The 21,132-nt window shown below is 38.7% G+C and overlaps 1 protein-coding gene across 1 annotated transcript in view; it reads left to right on the top strand.

Annotated features, from left to right (window-relative positions):
• Window positions 1-21,132, top strand: part of LOC126260841 (papilin) — a 267,981-nt gene that overhangs the window by 54,856 nt on the left and 191,993 nt on the right. The window contains exons 8-11 of the mRNA XM_049958243.1: window positions 13,089-13,268; window positions 19,504-19,677; window positions 19,834-20,016; window positions 20,118-20,259. Coding sequence (XP_049814200.1) covers window positions 13,089-13,268; window positions 19,504-19,677; window positions 19,834-20,016; window positions 20,118-20,259 — 679 coding nt within the window. The remainder of the gene's footprint in view (window positions 1-13,088; window positions 13,269-19,503; window positions 19,678-19,833; window positions 20,017-20,117; window positions 20,260-21,132) is intronic.

Below are 21,132 nucleotides of genomic sequence, written 5' to 3'. Positions count from 1 at the left end.
GTGGTACAATAAGTACCCTCCGCCACACACCGTAAGGTGGCTTGCGGAGTATAGATGTAGATGTAGATGTAGATGTTCTCAGAGAAGTGTGTGTAGACAGACAGAAGTTAGTGTACATCTCAGGCATACAATCCCATTGCTTCAGAAAGTAGTTGTGTCACTCAGTATCAGTACAGATGTTTGGCACCTCTCAACTTTATCAATGGTAATTTGAGAACTGTGCAGTAGTGGAACAGAATCCTGAAATCTATTGTCGAGCCCTAAAGCCAACATTTTGGCAATGGGTTCATTTTTCAAAATGATGATGCATGAGCACACTGTGCCCACATCATAAACACCTTCCCCCAGAAGTCACGAATCAATCAAATGGTATGGCCCTTAGTATGATGCTGGCACGAATGCGATTAGTTGTGAGTGAGACCACTTGAAACTTGCAGTCATTGGAGCAGTAACTTTACTGGCACTATACGACCTCAGAAGAACTGCCATCAAAGTGTGGGAAAAGCTTGAGCAGTAACCTGCCGGCCACATTGTAGATAGCATGCTAATGAGTGTCTGAGAATATATTACTGAATGGTAATCAGCAGTATCTTTTGATTTCACAGAAGTGCAAAGATGAACACTTTCAAAGAGATTGACTTTCAGTTACCATTTTGTTTTGTTCTGCTTTTATTACACAGTAAGGCTTTTTTTTTTCATAAGGCTTGTACTTTCATTCTCTGACTCCTAAAAATCAAAATTCACACATTTTCATAAGTATATACATGGTGCAGAACCTTTTTGAGCAGTTTACTTATGTATTTCCTAGCATAATACATATAATTAGTAGGAATAAAGTTGGAAAATCATGCTCTGAACTAAGAATGTCAGTTGAGGGGACATTGTTTTTTTTCCCCTCTAAACTAGAGGAGATAGCAATAATGGCAAGTCTATAAAATGACAAACTTTTTGAGGGGGCGGAGAGTAGGGAAGTATGTTAAAAATATAAAAATTAATGAATAAGAAAGCAATAAATCACCTGATCACAAGATACGGAGAGATGTAAGAAAATGGAAACAATTTGAATTGTCATGTGTGTTAATGAAATGATACTGGAGAGACAGTTTACACGTCAACATAAGTTGACTAGAAACAACAGTCACTGCTCATGTATAATATTTTATCTTATTATGAATCGACTCATAGATCAGAAATGTTTATCTATTTGGCTATTAATGTCAGCCAGTGATTACACAAAATACAGAAGCAAATGTGACATTTTCATACTAAGTAAATGCAGTATACTTCACAGTTCGTGTCATAGCATATTTTGTCTATGCAGTCATATTAATTAATCATTCAAGCTTCATCACTAAATTACAAATTTTGAGCACCAAGGTTCATCATTATGCCATACTTGTTGACACTTTAAGGAAACAAAGTGTGCTGCCTTGCTATGACAAGTGGTGTACAATAAACTCTTTGCCTTTACAAATGTCTGCTTGTGTCTGTGTATGTGTGGATGGATGTGTGTGTGCGTGCGAGTGTACATCTGTCCTTTTTTCCCCCCTAAGGTAAGTCTTTCCGCTCCCGGGATTGGCATGACTCCTTACCCTCTCCCTTAAAACCCACATCCTTTCGTCTTTCCCTCTCCTTCCCTCATTCCTGATGAAGCAACCGTTGGTTGCGAAAGCTTGAATTTTATGTGTATGTTTGTGTGTCTGTCGACCTGCCAGCACTTTCATTTGGTAAGTCACATCTTCTTTGTATGTATATATATATATATATATGTCTGTGTATGTGTGGATGGATGTGTGTGTGCGTGCGAGTGTACATCTGTCCTTTTTTCCCCCCTAAGGTAAGTCTTTCCGCTCCCGGGATTGGCATGACTCCTTACCCTCTCCCTTAAAACCCACATCCTTTCGTCTTTCCCTCTCCTTCCCTCATTCCTGATGTCTGCTTGTGTCTGTATGTGTGGATGGATATGTGTGTGTGTGCGAGTGTATACCTGTCCTTTTTTCCCCCTAAGGTAAGTCTTTCCGCTCCCGGGATTGGAATGACTCCTTACCCTCTCCCTTAAAACCCACATCCTTTCATCTTTCCCTCTCCTTCCCTCTTTCCTGATGAAGCAACCGTTGGTTGCGAAAGCTAGAATTTTGTGTGTGTGTTTGTGTTTTTTTGTGTGTCTATCGACCTGCCAGCGCTTTTGTTTGGTAAGTCTCATCATCTTTCTTTTTAGATATATTTTTTCCACGTGGAATGTTTCCCTCTGTTATATTCATATATATATATATATATATATATATATATATATATATATATATATATATACTGACATCTCTGCCCAAACTCTTTGTCTTGTAATATGTCTGCTTGTGTCTGTATATGTGTGGATGGATATGTGTGTGTGTGTGTGTGTGTGTGCGAGTGTATACCCATCCTTTTTTCCCCCTAAGGTAAGTCTTTCCACTCCCGGGATTGGAATGATTCCTTACCCTCTCCCTTAAAACCCACATCCTTTCGTCTTTCCCTCTCCTTCCCTCTTTCCTGATGAGGCAACAGTTTGTTGCGAAAGCTTGAATTTTGTGTGTATGTTTGTGTTTGTTTGTGTGTCTGTCGACCTGCCAGCACTTTCATTTGGTAAGTCACATTATCTTTGTTTTTAGATATATTTTTCCTACGTGGAATGCGTGGAATGTTTCCCTCTCTCTCTCTCTCTCTCTCTCTCTCTCTCTCTCTCTCTCTCTCTATATATATATATATATATATATATATATATATATATATATATATATGTGTACAAAATCTTTCCTCCAGAATTTAGCGCAAATAGAACTCAAACTGCAGATGACTTTGCTTACATACCAGGTGGTTATAATTAAACTGATGGTGTTCCAAATGCTGCTGTGTACATTGCAGGATGCTAAAAATCATAGGTATGTTTATTATTCGGTGCACTCGTGCAGAATACTGAAACGAATGATAGTTATACTTTCTGCCACCAAATGAAAATATGCCACTGTAAGCAGTCAGAATGGGAACTGATTCTTGTTTTTTCATCAGTATGCTTTTTGTAAAGTGGCTGTTGGTGTAAAAGGTTAAGAAGCTAAAAGTTTTTAGTATGGAATGCAATGGATATTGAGAGGGAAGACCATGCACTGCTGGTAAAGTTGTTTTATCAGAACAGCAGCAAGCATTGCAGGTATATCACTGACAGAAACACATGCGTAGAAGAGTAGAAGTCCTATGTCAATAAATAGGCTGAAGAATATGTTAAAAATAGGTGAATTAGGTGGTGCAGCAGGTGGCCCATTCCCATGGTAGTTGTTGATGAAGTTGCTGTAGCTATAGCCAACCATGCAGCACATGCCTCAGATTCTGCAGCCAGTGCTCAACCTATATCATGGGGATTGTGTCTCCCCTTGTTAACAGTTCAAAAGATTTTGTGGCACATTGTACAATGGTACCCCTGTAAGATTCAGAATGTGCACTAAAAGAAGCCCCAAGATAGGCTACAATACCATTACTTTGCCTTCATTTTTTGGTATGCGTGGAAATATATGGCATGTGGCTGGAGAGTATTCTGTAGATGGATGAGACACATTTTACTCTGCATGCTGTCATGACTGCACCGAACTGTAGTGTGTGGGGTTCTACTCCACCACATGTTGTGCAGGAACACCACTGCACTCGGCTTATATGACTGTGTTGTGGTTTCACAAGCTCATTCATTTTTCTTTGAGGAGGTAACAATTTGTGGGCCTGTTAGATGTACAGTGACATTTGTATGTTATAAGAACCTCTTCGTGCCACATGTGATTTGAGCTTTGCAAGAATGCAGCCGTGTCCACACCACTGTTTTCATGCAAATGGTGTGTCACTCCATGTCACTTACAGGATGAAAGATTTGCTTCAAAAAACCTTCAGTAATGACCACATCGTCTCTAGGCAATGTCAAGGTGTGTGGCGTTCCAGATCCCTTGAACTAAATCCGTGTTACTTTGGTTGGTCTTTAAACATGTCTGCTTGTGTCTGTATATGTGTGGATGGATATGTGTGTGTGTGCGAGTGTATACCCGTCCTTTTTTCCCCCTAAGGTAAGTCTTTCCGCTCCCGGGATTGGAATGACTCCTTACCCTCTCCCTTAAAACCCACATCCTCTCGTCTTTCCCTCTCCTTCCCTCTTTCCTAATGAGGCAACAGTTTGTTGCGAAAGCTTGAATTTTGTGTGTGTGTTTGTGTTTGTTTGTGTGTCTATCGACCTGCCAGTGCTTTCGTTCGGTAAGTCACATCATCTTTGTTTTTAGATATATTTTTCCCACATGGAATGTTTCCCTCTATTATATTTACTTTGGTTGTGGGTATATTTGAAAGGCTGTGTCTATCGGGATTGTATGAAGACTATTTGTGATCTAAAGGATAGCATACATTGACATGTCACTCTGATTGTACTAGATATGCTGTGAGCAACTGTTGGACACAGCATGTTGTTGAGTTAGGAGACTATATTGAACACATGTTGTAACTTTTGACTCTATCCTAATAAATGTGCCAGAACCACCATTATCATGTGTTGATTGTTGCTCCCCTTTTCATGCATCCTGTCGTGTATACAGCTCACACTGTAGCACTCAATAAGGAAGAAGATTTTATTAAAAATAATACTCATAATACACAGCATTGTTGTACAATGATGTGCATTTAAAACAAAATCTGCAGCTCATTAACAAAGCAGAATAAAAAACCTTCTTTCAAGTGCATTCACTGCTTCTGCACAATCCATCCACAAAACATGATCAGACAAACTGCCTGACAATCATAGGCAAAAAGATCAACAAATGTAAAGGGACGTAATCAGCACTATTTGTCCCCCACCATCTATTCGTGAGCTACAGTTAACGTAATTTGCAACAAAGGAAGCTTTATTAAAAATATAATACTAATTATGTTACAAAAGATATACAACATCATTATACAATGCAGTTGAATCATTAAACAACATGCCTGTAGAATGAAATTTTCTTTCTGCAGCGAAGTGTGCACTGAAACTTCCTGATAGATTAAAACTTTGTGCCGGACCAAGACTTGAACTCAGGATCTGTGCCCTTTGCAGGAAAGAGCTCTACTGACTGAGCTACCCAAGCTCAATTCACAACCCATCCTCACAGCTTTACTTCCAATCTTTCCTCATCTCCTAGCTTCCAAACTTCAGAGAGGCTCTCTCGCATTATATGCAGGACTACTACCCCATGAAGAAAGGCTATTGCAGAGATGTGCTTAGCCACAGCTTGGCGATTGTCTCCACAAAGAGATTTTCACTCTGTAGTGGAGTGTGTGCTGATGTCTTGCATCCTGGTAGATTGAACACTGTTCCAGGCTGAAACTTGAACTCAACACCTTTGTCTTTCATGGGCAAGTGCACTACTGAGTGAGCTACCCAAACACAACCCAAAACTCATCCTCTCACTTTTACTTCCCTGCAAATGTCTCAAGTTCAAGACCTTGTCCAGCACACAGTTTTAATCTGCCAGGAAATTTCATATCAGTCACAGTCTGCTGCAGAGTGAAAATTTCATTCTGGAAATGTCCCCCAGGTGTGGCTAAACCATGTCTCATTAATATCCTTTTTTCCAGAAGTGACAGTCCTGACAAGTTTTGCAGGAGAGCTTCTGTGTAGTATGGAAGGTAGGAGATGAGGTACTGGCAGAAGTAGAGATGTGAGGATAGGTCATGAGTCATGTTTGCGTAGCTCAGTCGATAGAGCACTTGCCTGTGAAAGGCAAAGGTCCCGAATTTGAGTCTCAGTACAGCACACAGTTCAACAGGTCTGTAGCTCACAAATAAAGGAAAACAAAGATCTTTTAATGAACAAGCTATGCCTACACAATCCAAGCACCAGTCTGGAGCACATAAGGTGGCTCACAATTACATGCTATAAATTATACGAAAAATAATTGTTTTGTGACATACTCAATGTATTTATTACACACATCATGTATTCATATGAGCTACAAATGAACCAATGAGTTGTACTGAGGAAAGAGACTTTGTTAAAAATATAACACCAATTATGTTACAAAATTAACAGTCTAGTTATACAATGGAATTGGTAACAAAAATAACAGATGTGGAGTTTGCCAGTGATGTAGAACACAGATTGTTAGTGGACAGGTTGTCCCACACAATCCACGCTAGCAATTGGGAACACACGAGGCGTGCTTATAGTAATGTACAATGAAATGGAAAAATAACTGCCACTTGACATAGTCATTGTTGTTGTTGTTGTTGTTGTTGTTGTCTTCAATCCAGAGACTGGTCTGATGCAGCTCTCCATGCTACCCTATCCTGTGCAAGCTTCACCTTGATGTACCTACTGCACCCCACATCATTATCTGCTTAGTGCATTGATCTCTTGGTCTCCCTCTACGATTTTTATCCTCCACGCTGCCCTCCAATACTAAATTGGTGATCCCTTGATGCCTCAGAACATGTCCTACCAACGGATCCCTTCTTCTAGTCAAGTTGGGCCAAAAATTCCTCTTCTCTCCAGTTCTGCTCAGTACCTCCTCATTAGTCAGTGCTAATATATATAATGCCCAGTTGTATGTGCCACAGATGCAACTCTTTGATTCTACATTGGGGCTTGAGAAATAAGTGATATAAGTGCATAAACTGCCCCCAACCAAGAATCAGTCAGAACTTCAATATATATGTAGTCTGTATACTGGAACTGTTAAATATGTGGAGACATAACACACACACACACACACACACACACACACACACACACACACACACACACACAAGTAACACGTAAGAGTGATATATACAGGGTGCAGAAAAATTCATGCACTTGGCCTTCGCAGTGCGGTTCCTCACATACTAACAATACAACAATGTCTTGTACGGTAACTGCTACTCTGTCAGCATATAGGTGCAGGGTGCAGTTGGTGCAGTGGATAATGTTTTGGGTTAGTAAGAGAGAGGTGGAGGGTTCGATTCTGGATCGAGGCGAATTTGTTTTTATTTGCTAAATGTAGTCTGCATGGTATGGTATCTGGTGTCTTAACTGTCATACAGCGATTAAGGTGGCTCTTCTACAAAGCATTTGCACTTACATACTACAAACACAGAAATGGAAGTACAATCATTTTCATTAGTCAACTTTTAAAGAAGCCTTTTACACATTGGGGACATGAACTGTTTTGCACCACTGAATCTACTAGGTTACAATCCTGTTTTGTGTGTACCCGCCCCCAATGGTACGACGGATTAGTGCCATCTATTATTCTTGCCACGTTAAGGACCATTACATTTCATTAGGAATGTACTATGTAAATGTTGGATGCATGTGGCTTATAAAAAGGTGCATACTACAGTATTACATGGCAGAATGAAACTGGCAAATAAAACCAAATATGCCTCAACCCATCATCGAACCCTCAACCTCCAGCAAGCTAACCCAAAATGCTATTACTGCACAACCTGTACAGCACTAGTCCTGTGTGCTGACAAGAGTAGTCACCATACACATGATTACAGCATTGCCAGACTGTCCATCTCTAACGTCCACTTACTGCCGGAAACATGCACAGGACAAAATTTTGTGAGAGATATTTTTGTATTACTAGTATGTGAGAAATGACGCTGTGAAGTCTGAGTGCACAAATTTTTCTCTACCCATTGGGCATGGTTTGGGCACTCATATCAGATATTTTCAGAGTCTCAATTTTCACTTATTGGGTTGCATATGTAGCACATATGATTGTACGATACACAGGACATTAGCATTGTGTATGTCCAGTGACAGTTATTTTTCCATTCTGTTGTAAATTACTGAAAGCATGTCTTCTGTGGTCCTGATTGATGGCACTACTACACTAGCAAACCGCAGACCTGGTATTTTTATTACAAATTCCATTGTGTAATTGGACTGTTAATTTTGTAACATACTTAGTATTTTATTTTTTAATGAAGTCTCTTTTATCGTTCTTGTAGACAAATTAAAAATCTTGTCTGGAACCAAGGAACCATAGGGAACCTCCGCTAGTAGTCGTGTACTCTCTGCTATACTCCAAGTCTTCCAAACCAAAATGTTTGTATCAGGGAAAGCCAGCTGCAGCCCGCTTGTCAACTTCCGGTCTCCGGTTTGTAGTGTGCTCAGTGCCAAGTAATACTAGTGGTGCCAAGTAATACTAGTTGTGCTGCGCCACCCAGGCTGCACCTGAGGCTAAGTCAGCTCTCTTAAGATAGCCAAGTGCCTCGTCAACAGACAAAACACATCACCTCCCTCAAGGCCTCACTACGCCTAGAGTGTAACCATGCACTAAAAGCACAAATAACTGAATGATTTTTTTTTTTTGAAAGATAAGGAATTAGGAAAGGAGATAAGGAATTTTTTATTGTCTATAAAACAACATACAGTCACCAGAAATCTTTATTTTTTGTTTAGTTGTTGCCTACTTTGGCCCAGATGAAAAGATATTCATCAGCATTCAGCTTCTTCTTTCTTCTTGTAGACAAATTAAAGGGCTTGTCTGGAACCAAGGTACCATAGGGAACCTTCGCTAATAGTCCTGCACTCTCCACTATACTCCAAGTCTTCCAAGCCAAAATGTTTGCATCTGGGAAAGCTTCAAGGCCACCGTAGTCTGCCTGGTGCCCCCACACAACAGCCGACGTCAACCATGTACTGCCTCCAAAGACAACACTAACATCACATGTGAACTGCATTCTCAGACCACGAAAGACATTTGGACCACCAATTAGGTGCTGCTTATTGAATTGCCCATCAAGGTCAATGTCTATTGCTAGCAAAGACTTGTACACAGGTACACTACGCCACAAACGGCGGTGATAACCAAGTCGCAAAGGCATTGCAGAGGTATGTTTACAGCACGTGGCGTCATTTGCTCTGTGGATGTTGATGAGTGCAGATGCTTTACTCTTGGGTATTGGCTTGCAACATTCACTTGTGTAAATGTACCTCTGCAATGCCTGGGTGACATGGTTATCGTCGCCGTTGGTGACGCAGTGTATCTCTGTACAAGTCTTTGAAACCAATAGACATTGACTTTGCTGGCTGTAATTCATATGAGTTGCTGGTATGTGTGAGAAATACATAGGTTATGTTGCAAGGCAGTTGTTTTTTATTTCGTTGCTTGTAATTGCAAGCCAGCTTATGTACTGACACTTTGTGGGTGGATTGTGCGGGTGCAGCTTGTGTGTCAAAAGGCTTTGTCATGCTCTATTGTTGAAGTACAGACCTGCTGTTTAAAGATTTGGCTGCATTGTACATTGGTATTGTATATCTTTCATAACATAGTTAACATTATATTTTCAATAAAGCCTTGTTCACTACAAACAGTTTTAACTGTGCTCATGAATAGGTGATGTGGGACAAACGGCACTGGTTATGGCCAGTGACATTTGTTGAACTTTCTGCATGGTTGTGAGCCAGTTTGTCTGATCATGTTTGGCAGATGGATTATGTGGACACAGTTTTTTGTTCTGCTTTATAAGAGATGCTGATTTTATTTTAATAATCAATTGCATTGTACAATGATTCTGTGTATTATTAATATTGTTTTTAATAAAGCGCCCTTCCTTGTCACATTTTATTACATACTTTACAAGCACAGCACAGTGTTTTGAAATCTATTTTTGCTAAATTCTGTGGCAAAGATTTTGTACATTTTATTAAAAAGAATGCTTCTATTGAAATTATATCAACTGCAGTGACATCTGCGAGAATGCAGTATACTTCTTTTCCTTAAAGTGTGAACATGTGTGGCGTAATGATGTCCATGGTACTCAAAATTCATATAACACTTCGATTCACAGTATTTTCTACTCCACACCAACAATAATCTGGTACTTATTTTGCTAGGTAATTTAGCAACTGGCTTCCGTCTGGAGCTCCCCAGGTGGACATTTGCTCTCCAGCATGTCCATCACATCTTGTAACCTCTTGAGTTAGCCTCATGTTATTTATTCTAATGTTGTACATCATCAACTTTTAACTATGTCTTTCTCTTTCTGTTGATCAGGTTTTGCCTTTTCTCCTTCCCTTGTTGGTTTTCACTACTTATATCTGTCCTGCTCCTAAGTTCTCAGAAATTACTAACTTATTTTCTTCTCAGTTTGTCATATATCTAAACATTTTGGGAAATGATGTACCTTTTGTTTTCTTCTTTCTGTCAAAATCACTTCCCGTATTCTGCCTCACTGTCTGTTCATTTGTTAACTTGATCATGCCTGTAGCATATTTATTGAGCTTTCTCTTGCAGTACAGTACTTTGCTGTCTTCTTGAGAACTGGAATTTTATATGTTTGTATTCTATTGTTTATGTAGTTAGGTAGTTAGTGCTCACACATGCCACTTGTGTATTTGTCATAACGTGGCATGTGATAAATGTTATTGGTCCCTGTAATCTGTGTTACATCTTTCAGAACATGAAAAATTATTACTGGCTTCCAATCACCTGCAGATGAATGGTTGGTGATGTTTAGGTGGTCATCAAATATCAGGAAATTCTCTCTCTCTCTCTCTCTCTCTCCTCTCTCTTATTTCTTTCTCTGTTCAAATATGTGTGAAATCTTATGAGACTTAACTGCTAAGGTCATCAGTTGCTAAGCTTACACACTACTTAACCTAAATTATCCTAAGGACAAACACACACACACACCCATGCCCGAGGGAGGACTCGAACCTCTGCCGGGATCAGCCACACAGTCCATGACTGCAGCACCTTAGACTGCTCGGCTACTCTCTCTCTCTCTCTCCCTCACACACACACACACACACACACACACACACACACACACACACACACACACACACACACACTTATATGAACAAGGCAATACTGACTTTTATGAGTAGTCATCAAGGCACAGAGCCTATGGGTAGGGGAAGAGAGTTGGTAAGTGGAGGGGAGGGGGGGGGGAGGCTGCGGAGCAAAGAAGAAGGTAGGGAAGTGTTGGGAGAATGTTGACAGAAGCTGCCTGTGACTGTAGCAAAATATAAGTGAAATCTGTCACTCTGCACAGCATGCCTGCGCACACTACCAGTTTGTTTGTTTCTCTCTTGCTTTATATCAATAGAGCCATACAATGAAACAGAAGTGAACTACCTAGAAAGTCTTTCATTTGTCATATAGTTCAAAGCAACACATGCCACAATCCATCATATTGTCTACGACAATCACACATTATTGTCTACAACAATCACACATTTCTTTTACAAATCTTTTGCTGCAAACTCCACACCTCCTTATCAGGTGGACCGGTTTTTGAGGTGATATGATGGTACTTGGAAAGTGCCTTTTTCAAAGTCATAAGGGTCTTCTGTTTCATACCTTTGCCCTACTATAAAAGTTCACAAATGAGTTTCAAGCAGAATACTGCCATTGATATGTTTTTGCTTGTATGCAGCCTATAAACAGCATGTGAATTTACTACTCACATGTCTAGCACCTGAAGACATTTTTATTCTATTTCACAGTTTCTCTCACAAAGTCTGTCACTTTCAGCATCAGGTTACATGTATCAATTCATCCCATTTTTCCAGTGTAATCCAGCAATCATTTCAGTTTAGATTTTTCCAAGTTTCTTTGGTTGTCTCTTTTGCTCCTTGGTGTCATTACAGAAGTAAGACATGTTGTCAACATGCACATTTGTATTATATTATACCACTTCACTGTCATTATTGATGTGTTAGATCAAAATCCCACATCTCCTCTTTGCAGTCTCCGTTTGTGTTTTCTCAATCTTTTCTTCTCTATATATGCAAACTGCTCCTTCTGCATTAATTCCTTGATGATGCAAATATTGAAGGAGATGTTGACTTGTGAACTGTATGTCAACATAGAGCACATGTTGTGTTCCAAAGTATTCTTGCAGTATTGCCCACTAGTCCCAAAAATTCACCATACATTGTGCCAGTTATGACATCTGTGTTAACTAAAAAAAATTCAATATCAATCTGGTTTCAAAGTCTCGAAGAAATAATGTTTTCATTTTTTAAGACCTTATCTTTGATGATGGAGTGGATTACTTTGAAAACCAAGTGTCCTTTAAGAAGCGGAAAGCTTTCATCAAAGCAGACATTTTGTAAGAGTCTGACAATGTATACAATATTTTCATTCAGATATGAGATGACTGAGTTCAGTTTACAACCTACATCATTTTGCAGAATGTAGTGTGTAACAAATATCTGTCATGAAATATTATTTCCCAAACATTGGCATCTGTGGCAGAGAACTCAAGGACAGTATTCAGAATAGCTCAATTTTTCTATTCCTGTCACAAGGAGAGCAACTGCTAGGATAACATAAATTTCATCAAACACATTTATCTCTTCAAGCATTTTCATGGTTGTGCTATGGAACAACAACTTTATATAACCCACATGTGTGATTACAATTAATCTCATTTATAATAAGTGAAATTAAATGGACTCCTGTGTAAAACATTTTGCAATATAGTAGACTTATTAGCAAGTTTGATATTCTCAACTGAACTTGATAAATCAGTCAGTCATGTACAGTAGGACTCAACTCTCCTGTCTGTCATCGAAGACCTAAACTTATTCTCTTGTCTTGCTCTTCCTGCTTTTTGTCATTTTATCACTTCAGGAAGGCAAGTATGATAAATGCAAGGAACAGTTTACCCTCCCCTAAGGTGCTGAAGAGCAAGGATTGACATAGGCACAGTATTCTCATTGAAAGACAAAGGAGAATTAAAGTCATCTGCCCTACCACTTTTCATAAAGATCCTAACTACTATTTGACAAATCTTGCTTCCACGCATGCAAATAGCAACAAAAGATACTTGTGCAAGGTAGAAAATGTACCTCATTAAACAGTTCCACAATCTGTGAATGATAAATAAAGCTATTAGTACTTATACACATATTTGTCTTGATAACATGTATTTATTAATCTTTATTAAAATGAATTTCAGTACCAGCCATCATCTGACCAAGAAAAACAAAGATGGATTAAATGTATCTTGTAAAATACAATAGTGAACATACAGTAGTAAGTGACAAAGTTTTGTGTTAAGAAGTGTGAGATTTTCAAAGCTATACTCTTTCTTACCCATAGTGTGACCGCCTCTGTGGTGAAGGAAGACACAGGAGAAGAGTACGTTGTTACAGAAGAGTTGATGGAAGAATTGAAGTATTGCATGATTCATCCTGTTCTCCTGATAAACCAGATGAAGAAAAGCCATGTTTACTGAGACCATGTGAGGGTGTTGACTGGATCTTGTCTGAATGGTCAGGTGTAAGTGATTTGTTGCTTATTAAAATTATTCATCTTTGTTTTTTCATATGTAAACTACTGCTCACAAAATCAAAGACAGATTTTACATTATGATTCTACTCTTTTTTATTTATTACTAAAGTCATGAGTTGTCCAGCAGATGCTGGGATGTTCAACTGCATGACGGCTGTCTGATTAAGGCCGCCAGCTCATAGTTGCCTGATGGTTTGCTCTGCGAGTATAAATGACATCACATCACATCACAGTATTTCATTTCTGAAGTTAATTGAGTATTGTTAAGCCAGAGTAAAACCGATTACCATTCGGGGTGCATGAAAAAGTATTTTGATTTCTACACAAATTATAAACAAGAGTCGAAGAAAATCTTCTAACTATGATATTCACCCAACCTATATGTATGCATGGAGGCCTGGGGTGTATTTTTCTCCACGTTGGATGGTACTGAAACCATTCTGTCGGGATGTCACCACCTGGGCATTGTTTGATGGATAGGTGGGGACTACAGAAATCCATCAGAGGTGAAGGTGGCTGCAGCAAGACAGACTGCATTCATGAAAACTCATTGCACAGGCTAGAATGGATACAGGGATACACCCTCAACCAGTGGGCACAGTCTAGTGTCGACTGATGTCTGATGATGACCAGTTGTCCAGCAGATGCTGGGATGTTCAACTGCATGACGGCTGTCTGATTAAGGCCGCCAGTTCATAGTTGCCTGATGGTTTGCTCTGCGAGTATGAATGACATTCCAATGATGTTCATTTGACTGCCTTGCAGTGAAGGCATGCACTGCCAATTGGCTCAGTGCTGTGTCAATGAGTTCTTATGAGTGTGTTGCCACATGTTGACATAATGTGTGGGGCATTTTGCAGGTTGTCCATATTGTCAGCCGAATTCTGAATTTCAGTTGCATCATGTTAACTTGTCTGCACCAAAACATGCCTCCCATCTTTGAAAAAATTCTGTCCTTGAATATAGTTTGTTTCTGCTTTGTTGAAAGCTAGCTAGAACAGACATTCATACACAATTTGAAACAAGACGTCTCTCAGCAGTTTCTGTAGTACTAGTGACTGACTAGTTCTGAAAACTGTGCAAATGGGCTGTGAACATAGTCAGATAGCTGATATATATTACTGTTGCCAACATTGTTCACACTTGGGTGTACTTTTTATAGTCCACTCACTGTTTCATGCAACATTTTCTACATATCACCACGTCTGTAGGTAAATCTAGTCCAAAAACACTTACATTCTATGACATTCACTTGTCCATTTGGCAACAGTGTTAAACCATGTCATAGAGATAGGGATTCTGGGAGGTTTCCTACGATTACCATAGTGGTCTCATTTGACCTATCTGCAATTACATAAAATTACATACTAGCTCATTTCCATGAATTATGCCTCCTTAAATGAAGAGATTCATCAACATATCATTCATACTCATCAACATATTCGTGTTATTCCCCATGTTATCCCTCATCCTATCAACCCAGTACATCTTACCACTATGTTGTGAAATCTGCTACTTGAAGTAGAAGCACATGGATTTAGGAAGAAGAACCTCTCATCCCAGAATGATACAGTCAGCATACCATGTTCTGTAAGCTCTGTGATAGCACTAACATTTTTGTTTAACGACAAGTGCTCCACCAGTTTCAGTCTGTGCAGCCTTATTTCAACTCCTGTTACTTAGCTAACAGTTCCATCTCCTCATATTTCCCTGAAACATGATATGTTCTTTCATTGTGCCTCCTATAGTTCTTTACACTGATTTGGACAGTTATCTCAGGTAGATTCTCTGCTAATAAGTTGACTGAACTTCAAGGGACCTGCAGCAGTATAATGACGATGTTACAGTCAGTGACCCATTTCACATCCATGTAGTGTCTCAGCACCCTGCAGCTCTGTTTTAAGTCAGTGTTGTAGGATTAGAAGACAAAAAATCTGAACCATAAGACACTGTTATGACACTGATCAATTTTTTATCCTGTCAGTGCTGTATTATGACTTTCTATTACCTCTCTAGAGAGTAGAATCACTGATTGGAGTGCCTTGCAGAAACTGAAAGAAGAAAGAAAGAAGCTTCATGACAAAACTACTTTTGATAAACTACATTTACACTTGTCTGCTACATACACTCATCTAAATTTCCCCACTATTCACAGTTTGCCAGATATTAGCAATGCACTTTCTCTACATTGCCTCTTGTAGTGCTCTCTTTGTCAGCAAGCACTACACACTACATCATGCAACTTAGTATAGTGTAGATCTAGTAGTTTACACTGAGAGCATATAGGAAGAGGACGGACACAAACCCAGGAATAAAAGATACAAGGAACCCACGAGTGGTGACAGAACACACATGCTGCTACTGACACCACTGCAGAGACTTGAAGTGTGTTGACCTCTATGGTGGGTGGTAGAGAAGCAGTTCTGGTTTGTCAGGATGGCATTCAGCTGTCCTGCATGGACGTTTTGATGAGATGGTGGAGGCTACAGAAATCCATCAGAAGTGAAGTTGGCTGCAGGAAGACTGATGGCATTCAAGAAAAGTCTTTACTGTTCCACCTGCAAGAGGAGATATAGGTGTGTGTCTTCATAAGGTAGGCACAGCCTATTGTTGAGTTACATGTCTTTATGTCACTGTAGCTGTGACGGACATACCTAAAAGCCACACTTCCTGCTGGCAGACAGCATGGCTGCTTTGTGGTGTTGATGCGTCAGGTGCTTAAACAGCAGCTGGTGGTCAAGGCCCCAGTGGCTTTGCTGGTGCTAGCTGTGTCATCGACAGCGCTGGGCAGCAGTGTGGAGGTGCGGCAGCATGGCATCTCGAACACCAGTCTTTGGTGTACGGGTGGCAGGCTGACGATGATGACAGTTGTCCAGTGGATGCTAGGTTCAAATGGCTCTGAACACTAAGGGACTTAACATCTGAGGTCATCAGTCCCCTAGAACTTAGAACTACTTAAATCTAACTAACCTAAGGACATCATATGCATCCTTGCCTGAGGCAGGATTCGAACCTGCGACCATAGCGGTCGCACAGTTCCAGACTGAAGTGCCTAGAACCACTTTGCCACACTGGCTGGCAGATGCTAGGGTTTCAACAGCACAGTGGCCATATCTTTATGGCCACCAGCTTGACCGTGTCTGGTAGCTTGCTTAGTGCATATAAATAACACACTGGTAACCACTTGTTTGACAGTCTGGCAGAGAAGGTACGCACTGCTGATTGGCGCAATGCTGCATTGACAAGTTGTTATGAGCGATGCCACAAGTTGATGTAACATTTCACAGGTCAACATTGTTGTCAGCCAAGTGCCTTTGGAATGGTAACTGGAACACCCTGTCTCGAATTTTCTTGGTGTCATGTAGTGCAACACATGAATGAAATTTTATTCAAATCTCATGTGGTGCAGCTGTCTTTTTGTGTATATATATATATATATATATATATATATATATATATATATATATATATATATATATATATATATATATATATATCTAAAAAGAAAGATGATGAGACTTACCAAACAAAAGCGCTGGCAGGTCGATAGACACACAAACAAACACAAATATATACACAAAATTCAAGCTTTCGCAACAAACTGTTGCCTCATCAGGAAAGAGGGAAGGAGAGGGAAAGACGAAAGGATGTGGGTTTTAAGGGGGAGGGTAAGGAGTCATTCCAATCCCGGGAGCGGAAAGACTTACCTTAGGAGGAAAAAAGGACAGGTATACACTCGCACACACACACATATCCATCCACACATACAGACACAAGCAGACATATTTGGGTCTTTAAATATGTCTGCTTGTGTCTGTATGTGTGGATGGATATGTGTGTGTGTGCGAGTGTATACCTGTCCTTTTTTCCTCCTAAGGTAAGTCTTTCCGCTCCCGGGATTGGAATGACTCCTTACCCTCCCCCTTAAAACCCACATCCTTTCGTCTTTCCCTCTCCTTCCCTCTTTCCTGATGAGGCAACAGTTTGTTGCGAAAGCTTGAATTTTGTGTATATATTTGTGTTTGTTTGTGTGTCTATCGACCTGCCAGCGCTTTTGTTTGGTAAGTCTCATCATCTTTCTTTTTAGATATATTTTTTCCACGTGGAATGTTTCCCTCTGTTATATATATATATATATATATATATATATATATATATATATATATATATATATATATCAGCCTTCATGAAAAATGAAGATCCAGGTTGAGACACACCTTCTAGTGTTACAATTTATTGCTTTGTTATGTTTTCACATTTCCAAGTTACTGCCATTACAAAATTGATTGTTTGGTCATGTTACATGATAGCAGGTACAACAAACTTCTATATCTTTCAGCTGGGGCACCATTGTTATTAATGTAATCTCTTTTTTCAGAGAGAATATTTTATATGCGATTCTTACAATATTGTCAAAAAAATCTAGCTTTGTATTTGCAGGATTGCATTAATTTGAAACTGATTGTGCATACATGGGATATCACATATGTAACAATGTTAAATTGTTTATTTAGTGCAACTGTCTTCAACAGTGTGTTTGCTCTTTGAGTTTAGTTTCACATAATGCCCAGTTTTAATAATTGATTTACTATTTCTTTCTTTTTCAAAACTGTATTACTTTAGCAGAACTATTTTCATGTAAAATATTGGTTCTTAAATCATTTAACTTAGAATTATCTGAAAAGCATCATCATAACCTGATAAAATTTCCATTTTGTATGTTATTCAGTGAAGTTGTAGATACACCTGTGATGTTAAAATTTACAGGATAATGTCTTTTATATATTTTCATACAATTTTGTCTTGTACTACTTATTATTTCTCCATTAGAAAAATCAGAACACACTACACACTTGTTTTAAATTCAAGATTACATACATAAAATATCTGTAATTATGTAAAAGACTTTATGCTAGCCTTTGCAAATAGCAACTCTTTTTCAGTACTTTCATTTTTACAATGGTAGTTTTTACAAAGCACATAGATATCTATTTCTATCATGATTAATAATTCATGGTGCAGATGCAGCATGATGAAGGGCTTTTGCGATCACTGGTTGTCAAAAAGATATCTGTGTTGGTCAGCTAACCTTAGCTTGCCAAAAATTGGAAGATACAGCTACCACACTGACATGCTGTCCATACACTCTGCTTCAAACAGAGCAAATAAAATTGCATTAACACAGTGACATCATATTTAAATACCATACTGGTTGCTATGAAATGGAATTTAATACATATCAGCTGGTATGATTCTTTTACATATCAGCTAGTATGACTGTAGGGTATAAGTGGACCTCAAAACAGTCTTCTAAATGTGGAACACCACCACACTTTTTACATAGCCATACAGTTTCACTTCTTTTACATCTGTGACTACAGCTCGTCTTTCAGTGCAGTTGGGTTAGTTACATGAAATAACATAAAATATTAATCAACATTATTTACATGCTTTATGATAGTGTATGGATTACAAATAGCACTTGATCTAATATCTTGTATGTCATCCCTCAAGGGGAAGAGACTATAGTGTCAGGCATGATTATTTGGGACTGAACAGGTTGTTGCTTACAACCAGGAGCTGAATTGTGCAGAAAACTGGTTTTTGTAAAATTCAGGCAATCTTATTTCAATATAATTTATGTTTTATGCTTTTGTGTACTTTGGGAATGAGTGTAATTATCAAGACATATGAATATTAGCATGAAGAGAATACTGCAGCATTTGTTTCCTAATTTTAAGGTAAGGATATGAAAAATAGTCAGCAGGTCTTTGTCTTTCTCCAAACTGCAAACAGTAGCATAGTATATACAGATAATACCATTTTTTTAAATCATCAGTTCTTTTACTAAAATGTCAAAGGTTCGCTGTTCTGCATTTTATTTTCTATTTATAAACTTTGGGCAGCAAGTAAAATATTGTGTGTCTATTGAATACATTGAGTGGAATACATTCAGTGGAGTTTTCCCCTTGTTTTCCAAACAAAATCTTTTCATTTTGAGTTATATCAAAGCAGAGAAATATCTGTTATTTAAGAAATTATGAGAGATGGGTTCTAGAATTTCCCAAAAGATGCTGTATATTCAATGAAAGAAATAGGATAGATATGTGTGTTGCCTTAAATTATGCAACAAATTGAACTTCATCCTTTTGTAATGACATAATAAATATTTTTGTGTGTGGTATGTGCCTTGTGTTGTGCTCATTTCTAATTTTGCTCACAGTGTGAAAATAAATGTGGACTGACATTTGAGACTCGAGAAGCGCATTGTGTCAATGAGGCTGGGGTCAGTTATCCTGAAAAATTCTGTCAACCGTACCTGCTAGAAGAACTCAAAAGACCTTGTAAAAGTCCGCGACCTTGTGATCATGAGTGGTTTGCCTCACAGTGGAGTGACGTAAGTGTGTCTATTGATTTCATTTTCTTTTCTTGTTTTCAGAACACCAACAAAAAAATGTTTTACTGTGTCCTGTCATTCTATATATGTATCAGTTACATCTGATGTGCAATAGCTTAGGCATAAATTTTATTGTTGACCTTCACCTGTTTCTAGTGCTCAGCAGAGTGTGGCACTGGCATTCAGACACGAAAAGTTTTTTGTGGCGCCCTTGACGGTGATACAGTGAAGCGAGTGGATAATGAAAACTGTGACTTGAGTAAAAAATATGAAGAGGTTAGAAATTGCACAGGGAAAGAAGAGTGTCAAGGGCAATGGTACCATGGCCCATGGAGTAAGGTAAAACTTCCGCTTTTATTGTAAATGAATGAAGTATATTTTTTCAAAACGTATGCTTTGTTTTACAATGTGTATGGCAGTTTTTGTTTTTTTGTTTTTAGTGTGATAAAGAATGTGGTGGAGGAACTAAAGTAAGACAAGTTCTCTGCTTGGTAGCAAATGAGACTGCTGATGTAAACAAATGTGATGCAGATAAATTCCCATTTAGAACAGAGTCATGCAATAATCACCAGTGCAGTGAAGGTAAATGAAGAATCTCATGTTGTTTTTCTAATCATAAATAATTTCAGGTATCAGATAATGTTCAGATGATGGTTTAGTCTGTAATTACCTTGAACACTTTGTGTCACGTAGTCAACATTATTCTGTTACTAGTTTTAACAGCATACAATCATCGCATGACAATCAAAAGAATCATAGCAGAAAATATCATTTTCTCTAAGAATTACAACTATCATGCCTTTTGAGTTTTCCTGTGTGATTCTTCTTTAAGAGGGCAACTCTGTAAGTAAATGCACTTGTATTTCTGCTCTACAGGTTTAAAGTACTGACTCAACAATGACATACTGTAACTCTGTGGTTTTTCATGTTGGCTGTGCTGGCTCAGTAAATAGCTTTATTCCTAGTGATTTGAGAGCACTTTATAATGACTGTCTTGTTGCCCATGTGCACCAAGGAAGAAATGCGGGATAGTGATTCATTTTCTGTACTCTGGAAGGACTACACCTGTGAAAATTATTGCAGAATAGTATGTGAAAAGTTTGTGACTGCCATAAATTGCTTTAAAAGCAGATATGTGTCTGCCTGTGATGAAGAGCATTCAAGTAGCCAATCTACTTCGAAAACTGACAGGAGAATTGATACAGCTGATCAAATGGTTCATGATGATATCATGCCAAAATTTATGATTTTGCACATGAATTGGACATTAGCCATGGTTCATCATTTGCAATTGTCCATGAATCTCAATAAATAAATAAATAAATTGCTAAGTTTGTGCTTGTTGTGTACCAGACCAATTGACAGACAAACACAAACAGGAAGTTTGAATTGTTTCTGAGTATTTAGCCAGATGAGGTCATCCAAATTGTGCAATATTTCAGGAAGCTGGCTTCT

This window comes from Schistocerca nitens, chromosome 5, assembly GCF_023898315.1.
Source record: "Schistocerca nitens isolate TAMUIC-IGC-003100 chromosome 5, iqSchNite1.1, whole genome shotgun sequence".
Lineage (NCBI taxonomy): Eukaryota > Metazoa > Arthropoda > Insecta > Orthoptera > Acrididae > Schistocerca > Schistocerca nitens.
Note: the sequence above shows the minus strand (reverse complement) of the source record. Positions and strands in the feature narration are given on the sequence as shown.